General features: G+C 47.3%; 2 protein-coding genes across 5 annotated transcripts in view; one reads left to right on the forward strand and one right to left on the reverse strand.

The window, feature by feature from the left end:
• Positions 1–6,865, reverse strand: part of MOGAT2 (monoacylglycerol O-acyltransferase 2) — a 32,636-nt gene extending 25,771 nt beyond the window's left edge. The window contains exons 1-2 of the mRNA XM_085074462.1: positions 6,713–6,865; positions 7–185 (exon numbers count right to left, since the gene is read on the reverse strand). Of these exons, the coding sequence (XP_084930588.1) occupies positions 7–185; positions 6,713–6,824 (291 nt within the window). The 5' untranslated portion in view covers positions 6,825–6,865. The remainder of the gene's footprint in view (positions 1–6; positions 186–6,712) is intronic.
• A 13,524-nt stretch (positions 6,866–20,389) lies between these two features.
• The window catches only part of MAP6 (microtubule associated protein 6), a 48,120-nt gene continuing 46,346 nt past the window's right edge, over positions 20,390–22,163 (forward strand). For 3 of the 4 annotated variants that reach the window (XM_085074482.1, XM_085074499.1, XM_085074489.1), the window contains exon 1: positions 20,395–21,213. In XM_085074482.1, coding sequence (XP_084930608.1) covers positions 20,489–21,213 — 725 coding nt within the window. In that variant the 5' untranslated portion in view covers positions 20,395–20,488. Of the gene's footprint in view, positions 21,214–22,163 lie in introns of all 4 variants that reach the window. The other variant, XM_085074506.1, reaches the window with a different exon arrangement.

A 22,163-nucleotide genomic window follows, 5' to 3' on the forward strand; every position in this document is an offset into this window, starting at 1 on the left:
ACTTACCGTGATGGGGAAGTAGTCCCTCATGTACCTCCAGACGATGCAGTTCCGGAGTATGTGGATCCGGCGCCCACCCTTGCTGGGTTTCTCCCTGTCTATTAACCACCACGCAGCATAGAGGGCACTGATCAGCCAAAAACGAGTGAAGAAGAGCGCAATGAAGGCAGCTGTACAGCACTGTGCTGAAAGAAAAACCAGCAGTGACTTGGCAGTTGGGTTAGGTGGACTTTGGGAGAGGAATAGCTCACTTGGAGAGGCATTTTGGTCCTAGGATGGAGCCCAAGCCTCCACTGGGCTTGCTGCTGAATTTATCACTGTGAAGGCACCTCCGATGCAGAGGTGGTTTCTTTTCTATCTGCCCCAGGAATCTGAACAGATACCACTTATCTCCCTTGAAGCAACCACCAATTTCTTGAAAGGCTACCATGTCTCACTCTTCCCAAAAGACTGATGGATCTCACAGCATTCACAAGGTCCTCATGGATCAGTTCTCTATCCCTTCGCTGTCTTGCTTTTCTCTGGAGTCACTGATCTCTGAAATTATAATGACCTTGTTTTACCCCAAAACTCCTGTTAATAGCCCCTGATGACACCTGATATTTTGCAATGGCAGCTAAAAGGGTTCTATGTCCTGTCTGTACAATCCCCAGTAGCTTTATCCTGAGCTAATGATTCCCCATTTTAATTGTGTTCTTGATTTATACCCATAGATAAGATTTTACTCTTTACTGAGATTTTATTATTGATTGGAGACCCTTTCCTCCACTTCTTGGCTTCAGTCTCAACTCTAATCCTGGCCTCCAGAGAATTTTCAGTCCTTTCAACTTGGTGTCATCATGAATTTTGAAAGAATGCTCTATTTAATTCTCTAAGACTTTCATGACATAGGGCTTCCCCAAGTCATTAGACTTTTCTAAGCTGCCTCCAGTTAGTGCTCAGCTTTCACGTCTACCTCCCACCTTCATTATACCCAGTGATTTTGCATGGGAACAAGAGAAGAAAAGTCTATGTGCAAACATACATCACTTGGTACGTGAAATCCCACCCAAGCCCAACAGTATCTGTCTGCAGAGACTGGCAAATTATACAGGCCAAGTTGCCACCTGGTAAAGCCTGCCTGCAAATAGCTGTGTCCTCTCCATCTGTCCCTCTGGAAGCCTTGGTATTGCTTGTGAAGGGGAAGACTGAGCTAAAAAACCTAAAAGATTCATCCAAGTCCTTTGCTTTCCCGAGCTCATGAGTTACGTAATGTTTTATATATTTTGTTCTACTTTGGGTCTTCATCACAGATCCACCACCTAGGGCTGAAAGGTGTGAGGATGGAGATGCCCTGCTCAGCTTCAGCTTCAGCTGTGATTTAGATGCATCCACACACCCATGCTCTGAGACACCTTATCCATCTTTATGAGTAACCTGATAACCTGCTCTCTCCACCTCCCCTCAGCTAAGGCCTGTCAGAGAAGCAGAATAGAATGCTCTCATCTGAGACATTCATGTACCTCCTGTTTGCTTTCATGTAAGAATAAATAAATAAATCAGGTTCTTAGCTTTGTTGGGGTTTTTTTCAGTGATAAGTCACCCTGATTACAAAGTTCTGCATGGAAAAGCAAATCCCTGCCCCTTTTTAAAACACTGTCATGATGGTACCAGTAATTCCTACGTGGGAAAAAAGTTGCCATAATCTAGCAGGATCCTAAATCCCCTTAAAGCTGAAATGAGATTGTATGTCATCCTATAAGTAGAGACACTGCAGCTGGCATCTGGGTAGCCACTAAGAATTTTCCAGTGGGAAAAAAACTGCAGCTTTCTACAAAGCAGCAGGTCTAACCTTTAATGCATCCCACAGGGCAGAAAGAACCACTGCTTGGGCATGGTGCCACATTTTTCATGGAATCATAAGAAGCACCATCAAATCTGGCTTCAGTCATTTCCAAGGATGCAGCAGCCACAGCTTCTCTAAGCAACCTGTGCCAGTGCCTCACCACCCTCACAGCTAAGAATACCTTCCCAATATCCCATCCAACCCTGTCCTCTGGCAGTGGGAAGCCATTCCCCCCTGTCCTGTCCCTCCAGGCCCTTGTCGAAAGTTGCTCTCCAGCTCTCTTGGAGCCTCTTTAGCACTGGCAGGGGCTTTTAGGTCTCCTTGGAGCCTTCTCTTCTCCAGTCGGAACACCTCTGACTCTCACACCCTGTCTCCAGAACAGAGGGGCTCCATCCCTTGGAGCATCTCTGTGGCCTCCTCTGGACCTGCTCCAAGTGGAGTCTTATGAAAGTGAAACAGATGGGGAGAATCCCCTCCCCCAACCTGCTGCTCATGCTTCTTTTTCAAATGCCACAGACACAGACTTTATGACGCTCAAGAATTGCACAGAAGATGAACTGCAGCTCCAGGGTCCACATGATAGGTAAACACAATTTTACTGCACCTAGGAGCTAGGTTATCAGATCTGCTGCAAAACTGTGCAGTGCCTAATTCCCTTTTTATCATACTGTTCAAAGATCAAAGTATATTCTGCAAAGTGAAGGAGTAGCTCTGGTCCAAATCCATACTTTATCTCACAGTTATATATTTATTAATTTCTTCCTTGATTCATTTGCAATTCAACTTTTTTTTTTCAGTACATAATTTGCACTCAGTGACCTTCACACAATTTTAAGATTAGGGTTTTCTGTTTAAGGTTTTTAATACCTTTTGGTCCTCTGTGGGAAAGGAACCCTTTCCTGTCCCAGAATGGACTGTCAGTCTGAACGTTACTGTGGATGGGACCAAAGAGATAGGACAGTTCCAGAAAACGTACAGTTGAATCTGCATCCAAACCAAATCCCACCTTAGGCAGGCACCTGATTATTTATGGTCTGTAATTTGGTGAGGAGGAGGAACTCCATATCATTATCTGGACACCAAGACTTTCTTGGCCACCAGTGGCAGGATATTTACCACAGAGCTCTATTACTGCTTCCCAAAAGGCATGTCAGGTCCCCAGGCTGAGTCCACCACTACCAGTCCCACCGCTCAGAAGAAACAGGCAGGTTTGGGTTTAATGTTGCAAATAGACATGATCCTCATCTCCTCCCTCTGCAGGTCTGGACTCCTGTGCTATAGACCAATGGCTCATGCTGAATCGCTATAAAATGGCTTAAGCCCCTACACGGAGCCCTTTCAAGGCAGACAAGGGCTGCAAGAGCAGGGTTAAGGGCATCATTCAAGTCTTTGCAGATGCACCAGTACTCTTATGTGAAAATAGAAGATAATTCTGGCCTGAGCTGAGATTAGCTGCTGCACTGTCTACACTCTCATGGAAAGTGGAGATTCATTCAAACCAAAACTAAAACCAAAGGGTCCTTGACAAGAACGAAAGCCATATGCAGACCCTAAATCTTGCACTTTCTCATCAGTCCAGATGCAGGAAGGTTTCTCTGTGGTTGTCCATGGTGAGGCTTAACTCTGGATGAAGCATTTGAAAGATGGTTATGGACTCTGCAGTGTACCTGTTGAGCAGGGGTGCAGCAACATTTCGTGGTCCAGGACACAGATCTCACATCTCCATGGCCGTGTGGGACTCAGCAAGACGAGAGACATTCATGTGGATGTGATGACTTTTCTTTATTTTTTCACTGGCCAAGTGGTTTCCTGGGCTGGATTCCTTCAAAGAAGATCAGGACTTCTTGTGAAGTGGTGGGTTTCTCATGCTGCGTAGTTTTGTTGTGAGCAGCAAGTCCCTTTCTGGAGAAAAACATGGCTATATCACAGAGCACAGATATGCTCCAAGTAAGCCATGGTTTCCAAATGAGCCACAGGTTCCAAAGCACATGGAGGACTTTTCTGGCCAAGTCTAAGCAGGGACCATGTGCCATGAAAGTGCTGCTAACCCGGAATTTGTTCATTCATCTTGAAACAGGGAAAACAGCAGCCCACAGAAAGAGATTTTTGTTACTGCAACATCTCCAAAGAGAATCAGATTCATACTACACTTGTCAGGAGGGTTTGCAGGATCATCACAGAATCACAGAATGGGTTGGGTAGAGGAATCTTAAAGAACATCCATTTCCAACACCCCTGCCATGGGCAGGGATACTTTCCACTAAAACAGGTTGTTCAGAGTCCCATCCAAAATGGCCTTGAATGCTTCCAAGATGCACTTTCCTGAGGTCCCCAGTGCCATCCTGAAGTCCCTGACAGTGACTGCCTGCACAGATACTGCACCCTTGGGCACAGCTGAGCTGGGCAGGCTGTGGACTACACTCAGCTGCCAAAGGAAGACTGGTACTACATGCTCTTTGAGCCAACCCTGATGACTCAAAGGGTTCAAAGGCTAGATTTGGTACCCTGAGTCTGCAGAGGAAGCGTGTCCAGGTCTCCTGCCCCTGCACTGGGTTTGTTTGCCATGGTTCAGCCCTGCACTCATGGTTGTGCATGGTGTGTCTGGATCGATGTCCATGCCCAGTGGAGAGTGGGAATGAGAGGCAGCAAGAAGTAGTGCAGCAGGCTTCAGCAGCAGCCTGCTGATTTCAGTTTCCTGCAGTAGCCTGGTTCCAGTGCATTGCAAGGGAGCATTGGTCAGTACTCAGATTGTGTACTGGGGAGACAATGGGACTCCATGCCATGCAACCCATTCTTACCCTTTGCACTCTTCCTACAGCAGCTGTCAGCCTCTGAAATAAATGGAACCTTTTGTCTCCATGCTTTTATCAGGAGTATCCTTAAGAAAACTGGCAGTGTAGACAATGCCTGCCTATTTCAAGGGATGCTAGAGCACAGCTTCCTGCCAGCACTGGGGCTAAGCTCCTGCCCTCACCCAGCATCCTGCCAGGAATGAATGAGTCCCTTGCCCAGTGCTCAGCTTCTCAGGGGATGTATTTGCACAACCATGGCAACAGCTGCCTGCAATCAGTGCTGCTGGTATCTCTGGCCAAAGGGCTGTGCAGCGGTCAAATGGCTCTTTTCAGAAGCCCTTTTCTAGCAGCAGAAGCACAGGCCCATCTCCCAAACAAAGGAGCACGTGGCAGCTAAATCCTGCCCATGGAAAGTCTGAGCTCTGTGCTTGAGGGTTATAACAGTGCAACAAGTGGTGTTTGGCAGCTCAGGGGATGAAATTAAGGGTATCCCTTAGCATCTAGCTTATGCAGTTGTTAAACTGGGAGACTTTGGAAGGAAACTCCAGGCTTAAAGAAACTTTGTAAAATGAATCACACCAGCTGGAATTATTTAATATATTTTTTTATCACCTTTCTAATGTCTTTCTTAGAGCATGTCTTAACTGCTTTTGGTTTTAGATTGTACCAACAAAAAAGAAAAAAAAAAGAAAAAAAAGAACCCAAACAAACAACAAAAAACCCCAAACAAACAAAACAGACAAACAAAAAACCCCACACACAACTAAAAATCAAAGTCACATTCTTCCAGCCAAAGATAACTGTATTGCAAGTAACTCCTGCAACTGCAGAAGATTCCTCCCTCCTGGCCATTTGCTGTCATTCTGATGGCTCCAGAAGTCACTTTCCATCTCTAGAAAGTTGAGTGTCAACTTGCTCCCAATACCAAGAAGGGAAAAACCCCAAGTACAACTTGGAAAACACTGTTAAAGCTCCGTAAGTCCCAACTGTATCCATGTTGGGAATGGGGATGTGCTGTTGGATCCCTTGTCAACACTGCAACTGCATTTCTACTGTATTCTAACTGATTCAGGCACTGTGGAAGGAAATGCGGGTGCAGGGAGAGAGAGGGAACCACAGAGCACCCACGGAGCAAAATGTCTCGTTCTGGCCCGCTGAGTTCAAGGCTGCATGGCTCTTGCCAGATCCTTATCTCTCTTCCTAGGACATATTTGTGTCTCCTCCTGCAAGGTGTTCTCTTGTGGCAGAATATTGATCACAGCTGGGATCTCTTTTGCTCAGGGAGACCCTCAGGGTTTATAACACAAGTACATGATGGCACCAGGGGTGGCTGTTTGGTGTTTCTCTTCCCAAAAAATGGCAGCTTCCCCCATCCTGATGACCAGCAATGGTCCCTGGCCTCTGGAATTGCCCAAACGGGGCTAATGTGTAGTTTGGAAGAGCGATACTTAGCATGGGCCAATCCTACACCAAGAAGCATTCAAAAGCTACAGTGTCTGGATCAGAATGGCACAGTCCTCCAGTCTATCAGACTGCTTTTCATCAAATTGCTTGGGATTTCTTGGGAAAATGACCTTTTGAAATGTGCAGGGGCATCTGTAAAAAGTGAAGTGTCTGTTCCCAGGGTTGCAAAGCAGAGTCCCCAGTACTCTTCCTATGGTACCATTCCTCAAATAAGGTAATGTTGTTTCCCATCCCTAACACCAAGTAGAGCAACAGCTTAAACCAGGAAAACTCTAAACCTAAAGAGCATGAGAAGCTGAAAACCTCACCCAGGTTTAGGTGCTGCATAAGAGCTATAGATATTCCCATGAACAGGCAGGCAGCCATACACTCCTGTAGTGCCACTGTGCTCTGATTAGGCAGTGAGAAGAAGCCAAAAACACTGGCACAGGTTGCTCAAGAAGGCTGGGGCCCTGTTCAAGACCATGTTGGACAGGGCTTGGAGCAACATGGTCTAGTGGAAGGTGACCTTACATACAGCAGGGGATTGGAACTGGATGATCTTTAAGGTTTCTTCCAAACCAAACCATTCTGCAATTCTGTGGAAAGTTTCTCTGGCTTCTCAGAATAATGAAAAAGATATATCCCTTACCTAGACACAGGAAGCTGAAGACCCATTGAACCACTGATGCTGTCTGAAGCCTTCTCTGCAGTGGCACAGACAGTGGAGCAAACTCAACCTTCATCTTGGCTTCTGCATGCATGTCTCCTATGGAGAAGGAAGCAAGTGGTGAATGCAAAGTGCAAAGTTGCCTGTCAATGTTTACCCAGTTTTACAGTAGAAGGGATTGTGCAACATACAGTGGCAGTGGTGGCTGCCCACAGTACCATCCTGTACAAGGAGGAGAGAGAGGGGCCACTGACTTTACACCAACATGACTCACAGTGTTGTTAGATGGTGACAATTGCATGCTTCTGCCACCCAAATCTGGGAATTAAACTCCATTCAGGACCCAATCCTGTTTTCAAGATCTGTCACATTCAAATTTTGCAATATTTGGATGTTGGCAGAGAGAATGAGGCATTCATGCCTGTGAGCCAGATTTTATTTTCCTTCTTCCCCTACAAATCACCCTGTGCACAGCAGGAAGGGATAAGCACAGGCAGGTCACTTTTGTTTTCAAGTGATGTGATGTGGATGGGTTTCAGTCTCAGCCAAGGAGGTGGGGAGATCATAAGTGTGTTTCACTGCTGAGCACAGGGTATGTGAGCAACCTCATGTTTCTGCCAAGACATGGATAGATGGTGGATGGATGGGGCAGATGAGTGTCCATGTGCATCCTTGCACACATTTATGTAGGTGTAGAGAAAAGAAATACTACTCCTGTTTTGCATTTCTATGTCCAAGCAGGTGCATAGTCTGAGCCTTTGTCTTGTCATGTGCAAAGAGGTGCAATATACCATGTGGAAAAAAATCAGAAATCTGGGGAGAAAAAATCCTCAAGGAACTGTAGCAGTGGCCCTGGCTCAGATGAGCTTGGAGGCAGATGAAACTCAGGAGGAGCCCTGGGTGTGAGGAGACCTTTAGATTGGGATGACAAAGTGATGCTCACCCAAGACACCTTGCAGCTAGCATCTTTAATATGCACCAGACAAAAGGTGTATTGGTTCTGTGCATCTCCTCCCCTCTGTCCTATATGGAGTTAAAAGCTAGAAAGTTCTTCTTTGTTCCATGTAGCTGAAGTTTTACCATTGGGTTTCAAAATTCTGTAACTTCCCTCCTCATGTCCCCATTCCCTGGCGTCCCTGCCAATCCTGCACCCCTCGCATTCCGGTTGGTTCTCCCATGTAAACCCCTCCCGTCCTGCACCCCCTTCTTAACCCCATGCACAGCATTGTTCTGTGCTCTCCATGTCCAGAGTCCAGCTGCTTCCACCCTCCACGCTCCTTCCTGATCCCGCCCCGCTGTTCCTACCAAATAAACCACTGGATTCTGACCTGAGAGACTGCATCTCTTTCATAATCGCCTTGTCTCCTGCCAGCCTCTGTCTCCGAGGCACTCCGCACCTGCGCCCGCGGGACTCACTGCAGCGCCCGGTCCGGCGAGTGTGTGGGTCGCGGCAGCTAGCCTTCTTCCGTGTGGCTTCAAGGCTTGCCACCAGGATGCAGAGCGAGAAGCCACAAGGAACTGACAAGCTAGTCAGGTAAACAAAGAAATCATCTCCTGGGGGGGCTGGGAAAACCAAAGGTCTTATTGTAACCAGGATACGGAATAATACCCTGGACAGACTGCATTGAACAATGAACTGATGCACTGTGAAAGCACTGGCCATGTACAAAGGCTTCACTCACATGTCTTAAGGGGCATTTCAAATCCCTGAGGTCACCACAGCCAAAGATTACAGAAAAAACTTAAAACAACCTTTGGCAGAAGCAAGTCAGGGTTGTTAGCTGAAAAATAATCCCTCCCTTTGTCAGGCCTAGGAATATGCTGGGCTATGAGGGATTTACATCTGTTAGACTGTTTTCCTGAATCACTAGGACAACAGGGCTCTGGTGAAACCCCAAGGGATCTTTTCCTAAAGGCATTTGTTGCTTCAATTGAGCTAAAACTGGTTTAGATTTCACTCGATTCTCTTCCCATCCTTTGTCTTCTGCTGCAAATGTCAGTAACCTGCCTGCTTCAAGAAAGCAAAGGAGGTTTTTAATTCTTTCAGCACTGTTACCAGGAGACAGGATGTTTCCTGATGAGAAACTATCAGTGATTTTCAAAATTCTTTGGGGAGATCTGTGGGCCCAGGGCTCCTGCAACGCCAGCATCATCAGAGAGGTGGATGGTGGGACCGAGGAGGGGTTAGATTGGTTATTAGGGAAAATTCCTTCCCCAAAACACTTGTCAAGCCCTGGCACAAGCTGCCTGGGGCAGTGGTGGAGTCCTCATTCCTGGAAGGATTTAACAGATGTGGCATGTAGATGTGGCACTTGGGTTAGTGGTGGGCTTGGCAGTGCTGGGGGAACAGTTGTACTCAATGGTCTTAGAGGACTTTTCCAACCTTAACAATTGTATAACTCTATGAAAAGTCCTTGCAGGGACATCTCTGGTCCAATGATGATGTTTCAAGGTGTTTTACATCCAGCAATCTTGTCCTTGTTGGAAACCAGCCGTGCCAAGGGACTCTTGGTTTTCACTAGAAAACTGTTAAAAGAGTCACACCTGTGCCCTGGGGACACCCAGACGTGGGAAGCATTTTCTGCTCCTAGAAATTTCAGGCTAAGACCTAGAGCAGTTGTATTGCTTATTACCAAAGCAGTTGTATTGCAGAGAGTAACAGGTCTTTGCTTGTGGTTTATTATGACAAGTAAAGCCTCATCCTTCAGATTTATGTGCAAGTCGGCTCCTTGGAAGAGCTGACCAAGGAGTTAAGCAAGGCTCAGCTGGGTAACAAATATTTATGCCCTGCTTCGGTGTGGTTACACCATTTGGTTTTTGTCTTTCCACTTTCTTAAATCAGGAGAGAAAATTAACTACTTATGAAGACCCTTGAAATCTTCTGCTTAAATAAGAGAGGGATCAGAGATTTCCAGTCAGAAGGAGCTGGGAAAGAGGCATCTCCTTGCTGAATGTAGATAAAAGTGAATCTGTGACTTAGAATCACTGAATAACAGAATAATTTAGGTTAGAAAAGATCTCTTAGGTCATGGTGTCCAACCATTCCACCATCACTACCAAGGCTATCACTAACCCATGTCCCCAGGTGCAACATCCACATGTCTGTTAAATCCCTCCAGGAATGGAGACTCCACCACTGCCCTGGGCAGCCTGTTCCAGGGCTTGACAACCTTTTTGGGGAGAATTTTTTCCTAATTTCCAGTTAAAACCTGCCCTGGCACAACTTGAAGCCTTTTCTTCTGTTCCTGTCTCTTGTTCCCTGAGAGAACAGACAGACCTTCTCCTGGCTCCACCCTCCTGTCAGGAAGTTGTAGAGAGCAAGAAGGTCCATCCCCTCCAGCCTCTTCTTTCCTGCTTTAGGGAAGAGCAGATCTGAGTCTCCAGACTAGCTAACCAGTAGGTGACATGCCCAAACACTGTGCCCTGATCTCTATATCTTATATCCTGATGTCTTGGTCAGTATTATTTCCTAACATACTCAGACATTCGCACATATAGGGGCCATGATAAAGCTCCAACTACATTCCCCTTGGCTCTACCCTTTGCAGTTACCTATAGCCATTTTTTCAATCTCCTATGGCTTGCATTTAGTCTGGGAACATAAAGTTCCTTTAATCCCTCAGTAAGTCATCTTCCGTAAACCCTTTATCAGTGGCCCTTGTGACTCAGTGAAGCAACATCCCTCTCAGACTACAAGAAGCAACCGATAAGCCCAGAGTCCTGGAAATGTGGGTTTTTCAAGTCACCAGGTTTGCAAGTCAGCACAGTGGGACGTCATGAGACAAGTTGCACATGGACACCCAGTCATGATTCAGGATCAGGACTTGGAAAGCCTGACACAGAGGATCTGCACAAAGAAATGCAAGGAACAATGCAGTGGCTCATACAGCGTGCCAAGATACTGCATAGTTGGTAGGAGGTCATGGCTCCCTGTGGAGTTTCTTGTTGAAGCCCCACCACATGTAGACCCTATGGAACTTAGTGCCCCAGCCGAAGAACTCTAAGCACTCTTCAGGTCACTGCTCATGTCTTCCAATCATCGATAATCCCTTTTCATTTACCCTAAACCCTCCCAATCATTCATATGTGCTCCTAGAACTAATTTACCCTCCAGTGGGCAAACTTATCAGACGGAAACTGAATATATCATCTTGGTAGTTGCACAGTGGAGTCTCTGAGTCCCATTCCTTCCTGACCTATCACTCCTTCAGTAGTAAGTGTACCACCCTTGGGAGCTTCTCCTAGTACCTATGTGATACTGATTTAGGGTAAAATAGAAATTATTAATGTAAAAGAACTAGAAGCTGGATAATAGTAACAATAATATTTTTGAACTGATTTAGAGAGCCAGAGATTGGATAATGATTTACTAAGATATGCCTGCTGCAATCCATTTATTATTCACTTAATGAATATGTGCCTACTTGGTATCAGGGAGGATGGAGAGAAGAAAGCCAAATAATTGAGAGAAACCACCAAGTGTAACCAAGCATCCTGCCCTTGGACCCCAGGACTGGTACGAGTTGGTTCTTAGGCTTGGACTTGGACAAAGGACCAAGAGAGCATGCGCAAGGGAACAGGGTGAACAGTTCATCGTGATGAAGACTATCAATCACATCATCATTAATCATTTTGGACCCCTACCCACAATTAATCTGAGATACTGTGGTTGCGCAAGCATATTTAAATGAACTTTGAACTCATTATAACACAAAGCGGGGATAGATAATGAATATGTATAGGGACTTTGTCTAACTTTATGCATATGTAATCTGTAACCTAATATAAACTTAGTGAAGTGCTGCTGAGGCTGTGCATGCTTTTGGAGGGGCTACCCCCCATGCACCCCAGCTGGAATAAACACATACCTACTTCATAACTTTCTGAGTTGTGGAATCATTCCGTGCTTCAATACCACTGTAGCTTCTCCTACAAACCTATGTGATACCACTGCCCCAAGCTTGGTCTTTGTCCCTCCCCAGATCTGAGTAAAGGTGTGGGTGTGAGAGAAGCTCACTTCTGACTGGTGGGTTTTTTGGTTGTGGGGTTTTTTTTTAATGCAAATTCTTTCAAATTTTACTCCCCCTTCTACCTATTACAAAATCACTTCTGAAATTTGGCTGTGTTATGCCAGTGATTTTCTTTAAAGAATGTCATGTCCTTCAGAACACTTGAATTACTGGTCAAATTTTCTTTTTCTCCATTGCAATTATACTCTTTATGCAGCACTCTGATATGGATTTGCTTTGGCTCCTGTCCCATTTGGCCTTGAAACTCTCTCACAACATATATGAATCATAAGCAAAGTTGACAAGGAAAACACAAATACTCCAGGCAAAACTTTGTTCCAGAAGCTGAGCATGATTATAAAATTATTTAAGATGTGAGAGGCCACTAAAATGCCCCTTTAAATCGTCATGTGCAATGTTGTTGTGTTCTGTTGTCCCTGGTGATAGATGTTAGGGATGGGAGCAACTCAAATAAGTGTCATCAGTGCTGGGACATCTCCTGCAAAGAAGAGGGAGTGCCTTGGACAGCCAGAGTAAAAAAGAACTTTCCTGCATCTAACTGGGAGCTGAACACTCTGCTCCGAGGGAGCTGCAAGTGTAGTCTGGCTCTGGCTTTGGAGATGAAGTCTTACCTATATTTAGCTCATGAAGCAGATGCCCAGGTTCCTCTCTAATGCAGGAGAAAGACTCCTAAGGAGATGTGGGGCTCCTACCTGCCTTTTTTTCTTCATTTTGACTTCATTCCAGCTTTTGTTAGTGATCTCCTGGGAGCAATGTGATGATCTACCATCATCTTCCTCTCGTCAGTTATTAGCAAGGAGTTAGGTGCCAACCTTTGAGATTACTACCACTGTACTGGGTTTTTTCCCTAAATAAACCCACCTTCCATTTCTATAGGGTCTTGCACTGAGCTTTGCCACACTGTTCTCACAATGCCATGGTATTATTTCCAAGAAGAATTGGTGGATATGTGTGTACAGGGTGTGGGGGAATATGTGTACAGACAGCATGTGATGAGATGTCAGCTGGTCGTCTGAGAAAAGAAGCCAATCCACCTTTGTCATCAGATCCCACAGCAAAAACATCTCAGCAAGATCTTACAGTATCAGCATCTGCTCATATCGTCATTGCCCATCATCTTGCTCTTCATGCCGTCACAAAATGCAGGAGAAACTGTCCCAAATGTCCCTGGATGGTCTCCAATAGCTTAAGTTTGACTCAAAGGTGCCCAGGCTTCATGTGAGGATGACAGGGGAAGAAGGTTCATCAGGTACCTTATCAATCAGTTTCCAAAACATCCCCATCATCAATTGCACAAGGAATGCTTGGAGCTATTCCTTGCCTCCACACCAGTGGATCCCAGCATGGATAGGACAGGGAACCACTGTGTGGGGCTCTGCTCAAAGTCAGTGACGATTTTGGGTGCTGCGAGATATTAGTCTTGCTCTGATTTATACCACACTGTGGTGACTTTAGCATCATCATGCAATCACAGACTCATTTGGGTTGGAAATGAACGTTAAAGCTCATTCAGTTCCACCCCCTGCCATGGGCAGGGACACCTTCCATGAGACCAGGTTGCTCCAAGCCCTGTCCAACACTTCCAGGGATAGATGAGGCACAGCTTCTCTGGGCAAGCTGTGCCAGTGCCTCACCACCCTCACAGGGAGGAGTATCCTCCTAATAATAGACCTTTTGGCAGGATTGTGCCCCAGATTGTGAGTCATGTCCTTGGCTATCCCCAGTGTGCCACAATGGCGTATCACACTTGGCCATGCCCTTTTCCCAGAGGAGGCTGGAGCAGAAATGCCTCCTTCCTGCCATGATGGCTGTAATTTAAAAACAGAAATATTTTTTATTGATTTTACTCCCATCCTCTCTCAGAGAGCTTTGCAGCCAGCAGATCAATTCTGCTGATTAGAGCTAATGGATTTTGCTTCATGATGCTTTTTCACAGTTGATTCCTGAAAGTGAATGAGCAGCCATGCTTCAAGATATATATTTATAACCATATATTTCACTGAGACACTAAGCAATTTTTTTAATTCTGCAGCTTCTAACACCAGCCAGGTCTGCATGGTATCTGCAGAGCAACAAAGTCTCCTGAAGTTGCAAAACCTCACAAGGCAGTTTTGCCCATAATTCTTGTTACAAATAGTTGCTTTTTCGGCTAATAGAAATAAGAAGCAGACATAGCAGTAAAGGGAAAAAGAGTATTGTGAGAGTTTGGGGGTTGGCTGCGAGGTCTAGCAGCTGCAGAGATCTTTAGATATTAGTTAATGGGAGACAGTTAATGAGAAGTTAAGCTGAACCGCTCCTAGCAAGGGCAGAGACGGATACAGAGGCAAAACTATGTTTACTTTGTGATGGGTGATTAACAGCAGTAATTGGGAATGATGAAGGTGATTAGTAACCCATTAAGACTAAGCTTTTGTAACGGCGAAAGTTATACTTTGTAACTGTATAAAACCGCGATGTTTCTGTTCAATAAACGGAACTTTGCATGAACCCGGCTCAGTCCCCAGTACAACGCCGACAGGGTATTACCTCGGTTTTAATAGGATCCTAGGTGCACAACTCGTGAAAGGTGAAAACACACAGAGAAGCACCCCCTGTACAATGCATATACCATTTTATGGACGTTGCAAATTAGCATATCTACCTAAAATCCCCCAATAAGAAACTTAATAAGTGAAGTAATTGTTCCCCTATTCTAATTACCACCCTCCCCCCCCCCCACCCCCATGAGACTACAGCCTAGTTTACAAAATACGTTCCAGAGGGAGAGACTCCATCCAAGGTTGGAGCCTCTAGTTCTGAGATAGTATAGAGCTCTTGGCCTCCTACTGTGAATGTTTGGTCTTCCCACTTTGCAAAACCCCCAAACTAAGCTACATATCAGACTACAAGAATTATAAATATGTGTGTCTAAGGTACAAGGAGTGTGTGTAAAGGGTACAGTGAAAGGAAAAGGGTATAAAAATGTATTAAAAAGGTATAAAAAGAAAACACAAAAAATCATCAGGCATCAAATAAATAAAAGATTAGTGCATGACTGAGAATTTCCATGTGACATGAGCCCAAGGCTGTTGCAGATGAGGGATACTCAAAAAAAGGTTCAAAAGCCCTTTATGACATGCCAATCCCCAGTTGGCAAATGGGTGCAAGGTGCTGTGCAAATGCCTATGTGATGGCACTGCTGAATACAGAGCTAAAACATGTATTAGCTCCAGACTGGGAGCTGTTGCAATGGATTTGTACAGGCTTGCACCCTCCAGGAACATGCTAATATCACAGAATCATAGAAACACAGAATGGCTTGGGTTGGAAGGGACCTTTTAGATCATCCAGTTCCACCCCCATGCCATGGGCAGGGACACCTTCCACTAGATCAGGTTGCTCCAAGCCCCATCCAACCTGGCCTTAAACACTTCCAGGCATGGGACAGTCACAATTTCTCTGGGCAACCGATGCGAGGGCCTCACCACCCTCACAGACAAGAATTTCTTCCCAATATCCCTTCTAATGCTGCCCTCTGGCAGGGAGAAGCTATTCTGCCTTGTCCTGTCCCTCCAGGCCCTTGTCCAAAGTTCCTCTCCAGTGCTCTTGGAGCTCCTTTAGGCACTGGCAGGGGCTCTAAGGTTTCCTCAAATCCTTCTCTTCTCCAGTCTGAACACCCCTATCTCTCCCAGCCTGTGTCCAGAACAGAGGGGCTTCAGCCACGTGATCATCTTAGTGGGACCCTCTGGATTAATTCCAACAGGTCCACATCCTTCTTCCCACAAAACTTCCCTGTTATATTAAGAACAATTAATTTCACCAATATCTCTCAGTGCAATGAATCCTGAAACACTGACACAGATGGACTTCGAAATGTTTTCTGCAGGAAAGTCCACAAACATGTGACCAGCAAATCTTCGATCAATATGGGGTTTACGCTCTCAAAAATAACCAAAAAAGATGGGGTTTACGCTCTCAAAAAATAACCATGGCAGCTTTGAGATAAATGAAATTACTGAGAGTATTTAAAAAGGAGCACAGCCTTGGGCTTCATCAGCCAGCAAGCTTGATCCCACTGCAATCTTTTGACTGTACATCTTCCTTGCAGACCTTGGGTCACCACCATAAGATCATTCTTTCCTAATTTTCCTTTTTCTTGTTCCCATGCATATATTAATTTTTTTGTAATACTATAGTCCATTCAATACAAAAGCTGTTTGCCATTAACCTGCAGTGTGCATGGAAACACGGAGCTGGAGTCTCACAACAGCAGTTTTGGAATGACTCTCCCATCTTTGCTGCTTGAAAATGACCACAGGGTGCTGGTCAAGGGTGGCTATACATGAGCCCAGGTGTGCACAGATGGGCAAGAAGCCAAGGACACTTCGCCATGTCAGCAATGGTGTGTCCAAGAGGACGAGGGCAGTGACCATCCCCCTGTGCTGGGCCCTACTGAGGCACCTCCAGTCCCAGGGGCAGTTCTGGGGCCCTCATTCCAACAAGGACATTGAGGGGTGGACCACGTCCAGAGAAAGGAATGGAGCTGGAGAAGGCTCTGGAACATGAGGAGAGGCTGAGGGATCTGGGAGGACTTAGCCTGGAGAAAAGGAGGCTCAGGGGGAACCTTCTTACTTTTTTGAACTCCTTGGAAGGAGGTTGAAGCTGGGTGGGTGGGAAATGGGCTCTGCTCCCTGGTAACAAGCGACTGAACAAGGGGAAATGGAATCAAGTTTCGCCAGGGGAGGTCTAGATTGGATGTTCTTCATGGACAGGGTTGTCAAACCGTGGCACAGACTGCACAATGCAGTGGTGGAGTCCCCATCCCTGGAGGGATTTAAAAGCCATGTAGATGTAGCATTTGGGACATGTTTAGCAGTGGCCTTGGCAGTGCTAGCAAAATGGTTGGACTCAGTGATCTTAGGGGACTTTTCCAACCTCAGTGATTCTGTGATTTTATTTCAAAACCCAGCCTAAGCAGAGATTAGCACATCTATTGTGGACACACAGGAACACACCACACACTTACAAAGGTGATACACAGTGCCTTGATGCTCCAGAACACTATGGCTTGGGAAAAACTGAGGAGTGTCCTAATTCTTTAATTGTAATCCTCACTTTTAATTGCAATGGATGTAATAGCAGGAATTATATAAATCTCGAAGACAAAGCGATGTCTGTGTATTGACACCTCTAGTTGATATTTATTTATTTTTGTGGCTAGCACAGGTTTTTCCCATGAGAAATTTTCTTGTGTTTTATAGATAGGGATAGAGTTTGGATGTTGTTGGAGTGGTGTCCCAGAGCTTGGACAGTGCAGGCCTGGCCAATCAGGCCTGGGGGAGGGCTTCTGACTGACCAGTCTGGGTGACTTTTGGGAACTCTATATATGTGATGAAATCAAAACAATAAAGGTCATTCCTTCATGCCACTGAGAACTGGTATCTTCATTACTCTGCTAGCTGCTCAACAGCGACATATTTTCTTTCCAAAGGTGGCTCCTTGAACCATACATCTCCAGCAGTGAGTGCTCCAATACCATCCATAAAATGAGTTTCTACCATTTGCCTACAGGTAAGAATGAAATTAAGCCATTACAGGCAAAGACAAGCAAAGAAAAAAAGCAGACCCAAGCCCCAAATCCTCAGGGCCTAATAATCAATAAGGGGATGCAAAGCATTGTAGTAGATAAACAATCCCCACAGGATTATCCCACAGGGATATCCTGCCTTTTACTGCAGTCCAGCAGCTGCAGTCACTGATGAGTAGGAATTGCTTTTTCTCTTTGTAATTCAATGTTTGGGTGTGTGGATTTCACTGGTTTTACTGGAGTTCTGCTCCCAGTGGAAATTCTGGAAGTACAGCAAGGCTGACAAAGACCGGAGGGCTTCAAGTGTGGATGTGATTTGGGTGCAAATTGACTTTATTGGCATGGGGAAATAAAGATGCTGGGAAGAATGGAGGGATTGAGGGAGTGATGGAGGGATGAAGGGATAGAGATATGGAGGGATGAAGGGATGGAGATACAGAGGGATGGAGGGATGAATGGAAAATGGAAGTATGGAGTGATGGGGTAATGAAGGGATGGAGAAATGGAGGAATGGAGAAAGGGAGGGACAGAGGGACTGATGGTAGGATGGAAGAATGGAGGAATGCAGAGGTGGAAGTAGGAAGGGATGGGGAAGGGTTGGAGGGCTGGCACGATGGGGTGAAGGTGGAGGCAAGGCTAGAAAGGAGGGTGTGATTTGGGGCTGTGAATCCACCCTGGGCATCAGGTTTTAGAGGAAGCTGTCAGCAGGATATGGCTGGGGGGTGCTTTGGTTTTGCTTTGCAGCTGCAAAAGAAGCAAAAGGAAAGAATAAAACGGGGGGGGCGTGTGTGGGTGTGGCTGGGTGTGTGGGTGTGGCTGCACATGAATGCGCACACAGATGGGCAGCTCACATATGTATACACATGTGAGCAAGTATATGTATATGTGTGCATGGGTGCATCTGTTCATGCGTTCACATGCATGTGTGCAGCATGTGCACATTTATGAGATTGGTTGTGTGTGTGCACGTGTGCATGCATGTGCATATAGGCATCTGCTTATGCGTACAAATGTGCATATGCAGCACATACACGTGTGTGTGGACAGACACGTCTAGTTGTGTGTGTGTTCATATGTGTGTGCATGTTCATATTCATGTCTGTGTGGAGGCATGTGCTTGCACATGTGAATGCAGGTGTGCATACTGTTGTGCATCCATGAGCACAGGGGTGCATTTGCAGAGTCGTCCATGTGCACATTTGTGCATGTGTGTACAGGGGTGAGTGTACATGTACAGGTTTGAGTGAACATCCATGTGTGTGCAGTCATGTATGTGTACACACATGTGTGCACATCTGTGTGTACAAATGTCAGTGTGCACTGCATGTACACTTACAGGAGAACCTGTGTGTGTGAATGTGATTTGTGTGTTTGTGCATGTCCATGTGTCTGTGTGCAAATGTGTGTGAGTTCACATGTGTGTGCATGGGCACACATGCCCATGCAGGTGTGTGCACACAGGTGTGTCTTGCATGTGTGTTTGCATTCCTGTGCATGCATGTGTGCAGGTGTGAGTATGCACCCTTGTGTGTGAATGTGCTTGTGCACATGTGTGCAAGTGTGTCTGTTCACATGTCTTTGCATGTGCCTGAACACAGGAATGGATATGTGTGTGCATGGGCGTGTGTTGCACATGTGTGGCTGAGCCTGTGTGATACAAGAGAATCAGAAGTTAAGAGATAACTTGTCAGAAACTGCTCACCACATAATATATCTACTGACTTAACATTCACTGTGTTTGCCAAACAAGGACTGTGATACTCTAGAACTTCCATGCTGGCAAAAAACCCAAATTTGTTGTTCTGGCCTTTGGATGGAGAGAAGGCCAGTGAAAAAGACCTTCTGCAAAGACCCCGGAGCCCCCCACCAAACAGAACTACACAGGCGCAAGGATTTAAAAATTACTTTTGAACTCATTATAATACAAAGCAGAGATAAGTTATGCATATGTATAAGCGTATTGGGAAACTCTATGAATGAGTAACATGCAACCACATATATACTGAGCTATACAGGACAGACAGTGCGCATGTCTTTGGAGGGGTACCTCCCACGTGCCCGGCGCTGCAATAAACATACTGGCTTTACAACTTAAAATTATATAGGTTGTGAAGTTTTGTCTCTTTCTTAAATCATGTGTGTGCATACACATGCGCATGTCTTGCATGTGTGTGCAGGTGAGTGTGGCCATGCATACATGTGCATGAACACATGGACCCCTTGCACATACGTGTGCAGGTATGTGACCAAGTATTTGTGTGTGTGCACATGCATGGGCATTCCTTGCATGTTTGTGTTCTGGTGTGTGGCCATGCAGATATGTGCATACATACATGGGCATGTCTTCACATATGTATGCAAGTGTGTGTGACAATGCAGATGTATGTGTGCACACAAATGTGTGGTTCTCTCATGTATGCATGAAGGGGTTTGTGACGACGCATGCATGTGTATGCACACATGGGCGCCTTGCACATAGGTGTGCAGCTGTGTGACCAAGAATGCAGGTATGTCTACACATGAATATATGTACTTGCCCATGTGTGTGATCATGCATGTGTGTGTACACACACAGGAATGTGTTGGGTTTGCATGTCTGGCATGTGTGTGCGCAGGTGTGTGATTGTGCAGGTGTGTGCATCCAGGTGTGTACCAACTATGAAGGTCTGTGCACACATGGGCCATATGGGTGTATCTCCACGTGTGTGTGCAGCTGTGCAGTTCTGTGGCAGTGGAGGTGTGTGCATACACACATGAGCAGGTCTTATATGTGTATTGTGCAGGTGTCTGTGACCCCGCATGCAAGGGAATGCACACATAGGCGCCTTGTACATGTGTGTGCAGGTCTGTGACCGAGTATGTGTGCGCACACATGTATGGGTATGTTTCATACGTGTTTGCAGATGTGTGTGGCTGTGCAGGTGTGGGCACACACATAGCCATATATCCCACGCGCGTGCAGGTAGCTGGATGTGCAGCTGTGTCACACGCGTGTGCGTGCCTTGCCCCTGCGCGTGTGCGTGCCTTGCCCCTGCGCGTGTGCAAGCCCCGCCCCTTCCACCCGCTGCGGGGCGGAGCGCGGAGCTCGGTGCCGAGCGTGGTGCAGGGCTCGGGGCTCGGAGCGGTCGGGCTCGGAGCGGTCGCTCCCGGCGCGGGGCCGCCATGGCGTGGCCCTGCATCACCCGCGCCTGCTGCATCGCCCGCTTCTGGAACCAGCTGGACAAGGCGGACATCGCCGTCCCCCTCGTTTTCACCAAATACTCCGAGGCTACCGAGAATCCTGCCGCCCCCGCGCCCCAACCGCGCCCTGCGGTCCCCATCGAGACCCAACCCGGCGGCGAGGCGGCGGCGGGCGGCGGCGGGGGTGAACCGGCTCCCGGTCCTGCCCGGCCCGGCCCGGCCCCGCACGCTTCTCCCCCGGCCGACTCGGTCATGCGGCACGACTACAAGCCCTGGAAGGTGCAGCGGCCGGAGCCGAGCTGCAAGCCCAAGAGCGAGTACCAGCCCTCGGACGCTCCCTTCGAGAAGGAGACGCAGTACCAGAAGGATTTCCGTGCCTGGCCCATCCCCAAGCGGGGCGACCACCCCTGGATCCCCAAACCGGGACCTTCCCCCGTCCTGGCCCTGGACCGCGCTTCCCCAGAGAAACCGGCTCAGGAGAAGAGGCGGAAGGTACACCTCGCTGCCGAGAAAAAGGAGGAAGACCCCGAGATGGAGGATGATCATCCCAAAACAGCGCGGGCCGGGGATGGGAGACAGAAGGGTCGTAAGAAGGCGGAGGAGGCGGGCGGGCAGCCGGCGGAGCCGAGCAGGGGCCGGGCAGCCGCCGATGCTCTCAACAAGCAGATCAAGGAGGAGGTTGCGGCGGGGGTCAGCTCGTCCTACAGGTGAGCCATCCCCCCCCTCCCCCCTCCGCCTCCATCTAGACTCCCAAGACTAGCTGGCCTCCATCTAGACTAGCTGGCCCCCCTCCCTCGCCAGCCCTTCCCCAGTCCCCGGAGGAGCATCCCACCCTGGGAGTGAGGCTGTGAAACATTCCAGGGGGCCTTGCAGATTTCCTGCCCGGGGGGTTGTCCTTAAAATTCCCCGTCTCTCTGGGGATTAATGATGGGGCAGTACCTATTGTGCAGGTAGTGAATACATGGGCACTTTTTGTCGGGTGGGTTGGCAGCAGGTTTGAGTGTCTTTGTGTTCGCCCCCCTCCACCGCATCTCAGAGACACTCACCCCCTTGGATTTCCAGAGGGGTAATGTTTGGGGTCACCTCCGTGGGATGTGCAAGTCGCTTCTGGTCCTTTCCAAGCACATCCCTGGCTGTCATGCTGCAGCCAAGCCAAAGGACCAGCATCCTGACTGAATCCCAGGGGGCCCATGCATGAGTGGGGTGCCCCACACACAGCAGCGTCCCAGGAAGTATCCCAGGCTGACCACCCCCAAGACAAAGCATCGCAGGGATGCACGAGGACGAGGGAAACGCATCCTAGGCCGCTTGGGTGGGGCAGGCTTCAGATGCTGCCATGTTTTAACGCAGCACAGCAGGGGATGACACATCCTTCTGTTTCCCCCCACCGCCTCCCAACCAACTAGAAAAGGATGCCCTTATTTCACCTCAGCAAAAGACCTTGTTTGGGATTTGGAGCATAAAACTCCTTGCAGCGAGGTACTGTTGTTATTTCTCTCCAGGTGAAGGCGTTGGATGTGTTGGGAATGCTAAACAAAAGTGATGGGGTGGTTGCCCAGCATGTACGTTTGCAGGGAGAGTTTGCTGCAGTTGTATTTTCTAGTGCTTTCTTTGGCAGAGCCCACCGCTGCTGAGATCAGGGTGGAGGTGGCAGAGA

Source organism: Lichenostomus cassidix, chromosome 1 (genome assembly GCF_008360975.1).
Source record: "Lichenostomus cassidix isolate B80296 chromosome 1, HeHo_3.0, whole genome shotgun sequence".
Classification (NCBI taxonomy): domain Eukaryota; kingdom Metazoa; phylum Chordata; class Aves; order Passeriformes; family Meliphagidae; genus Lichenostomus; species Lichenostomus cassidix.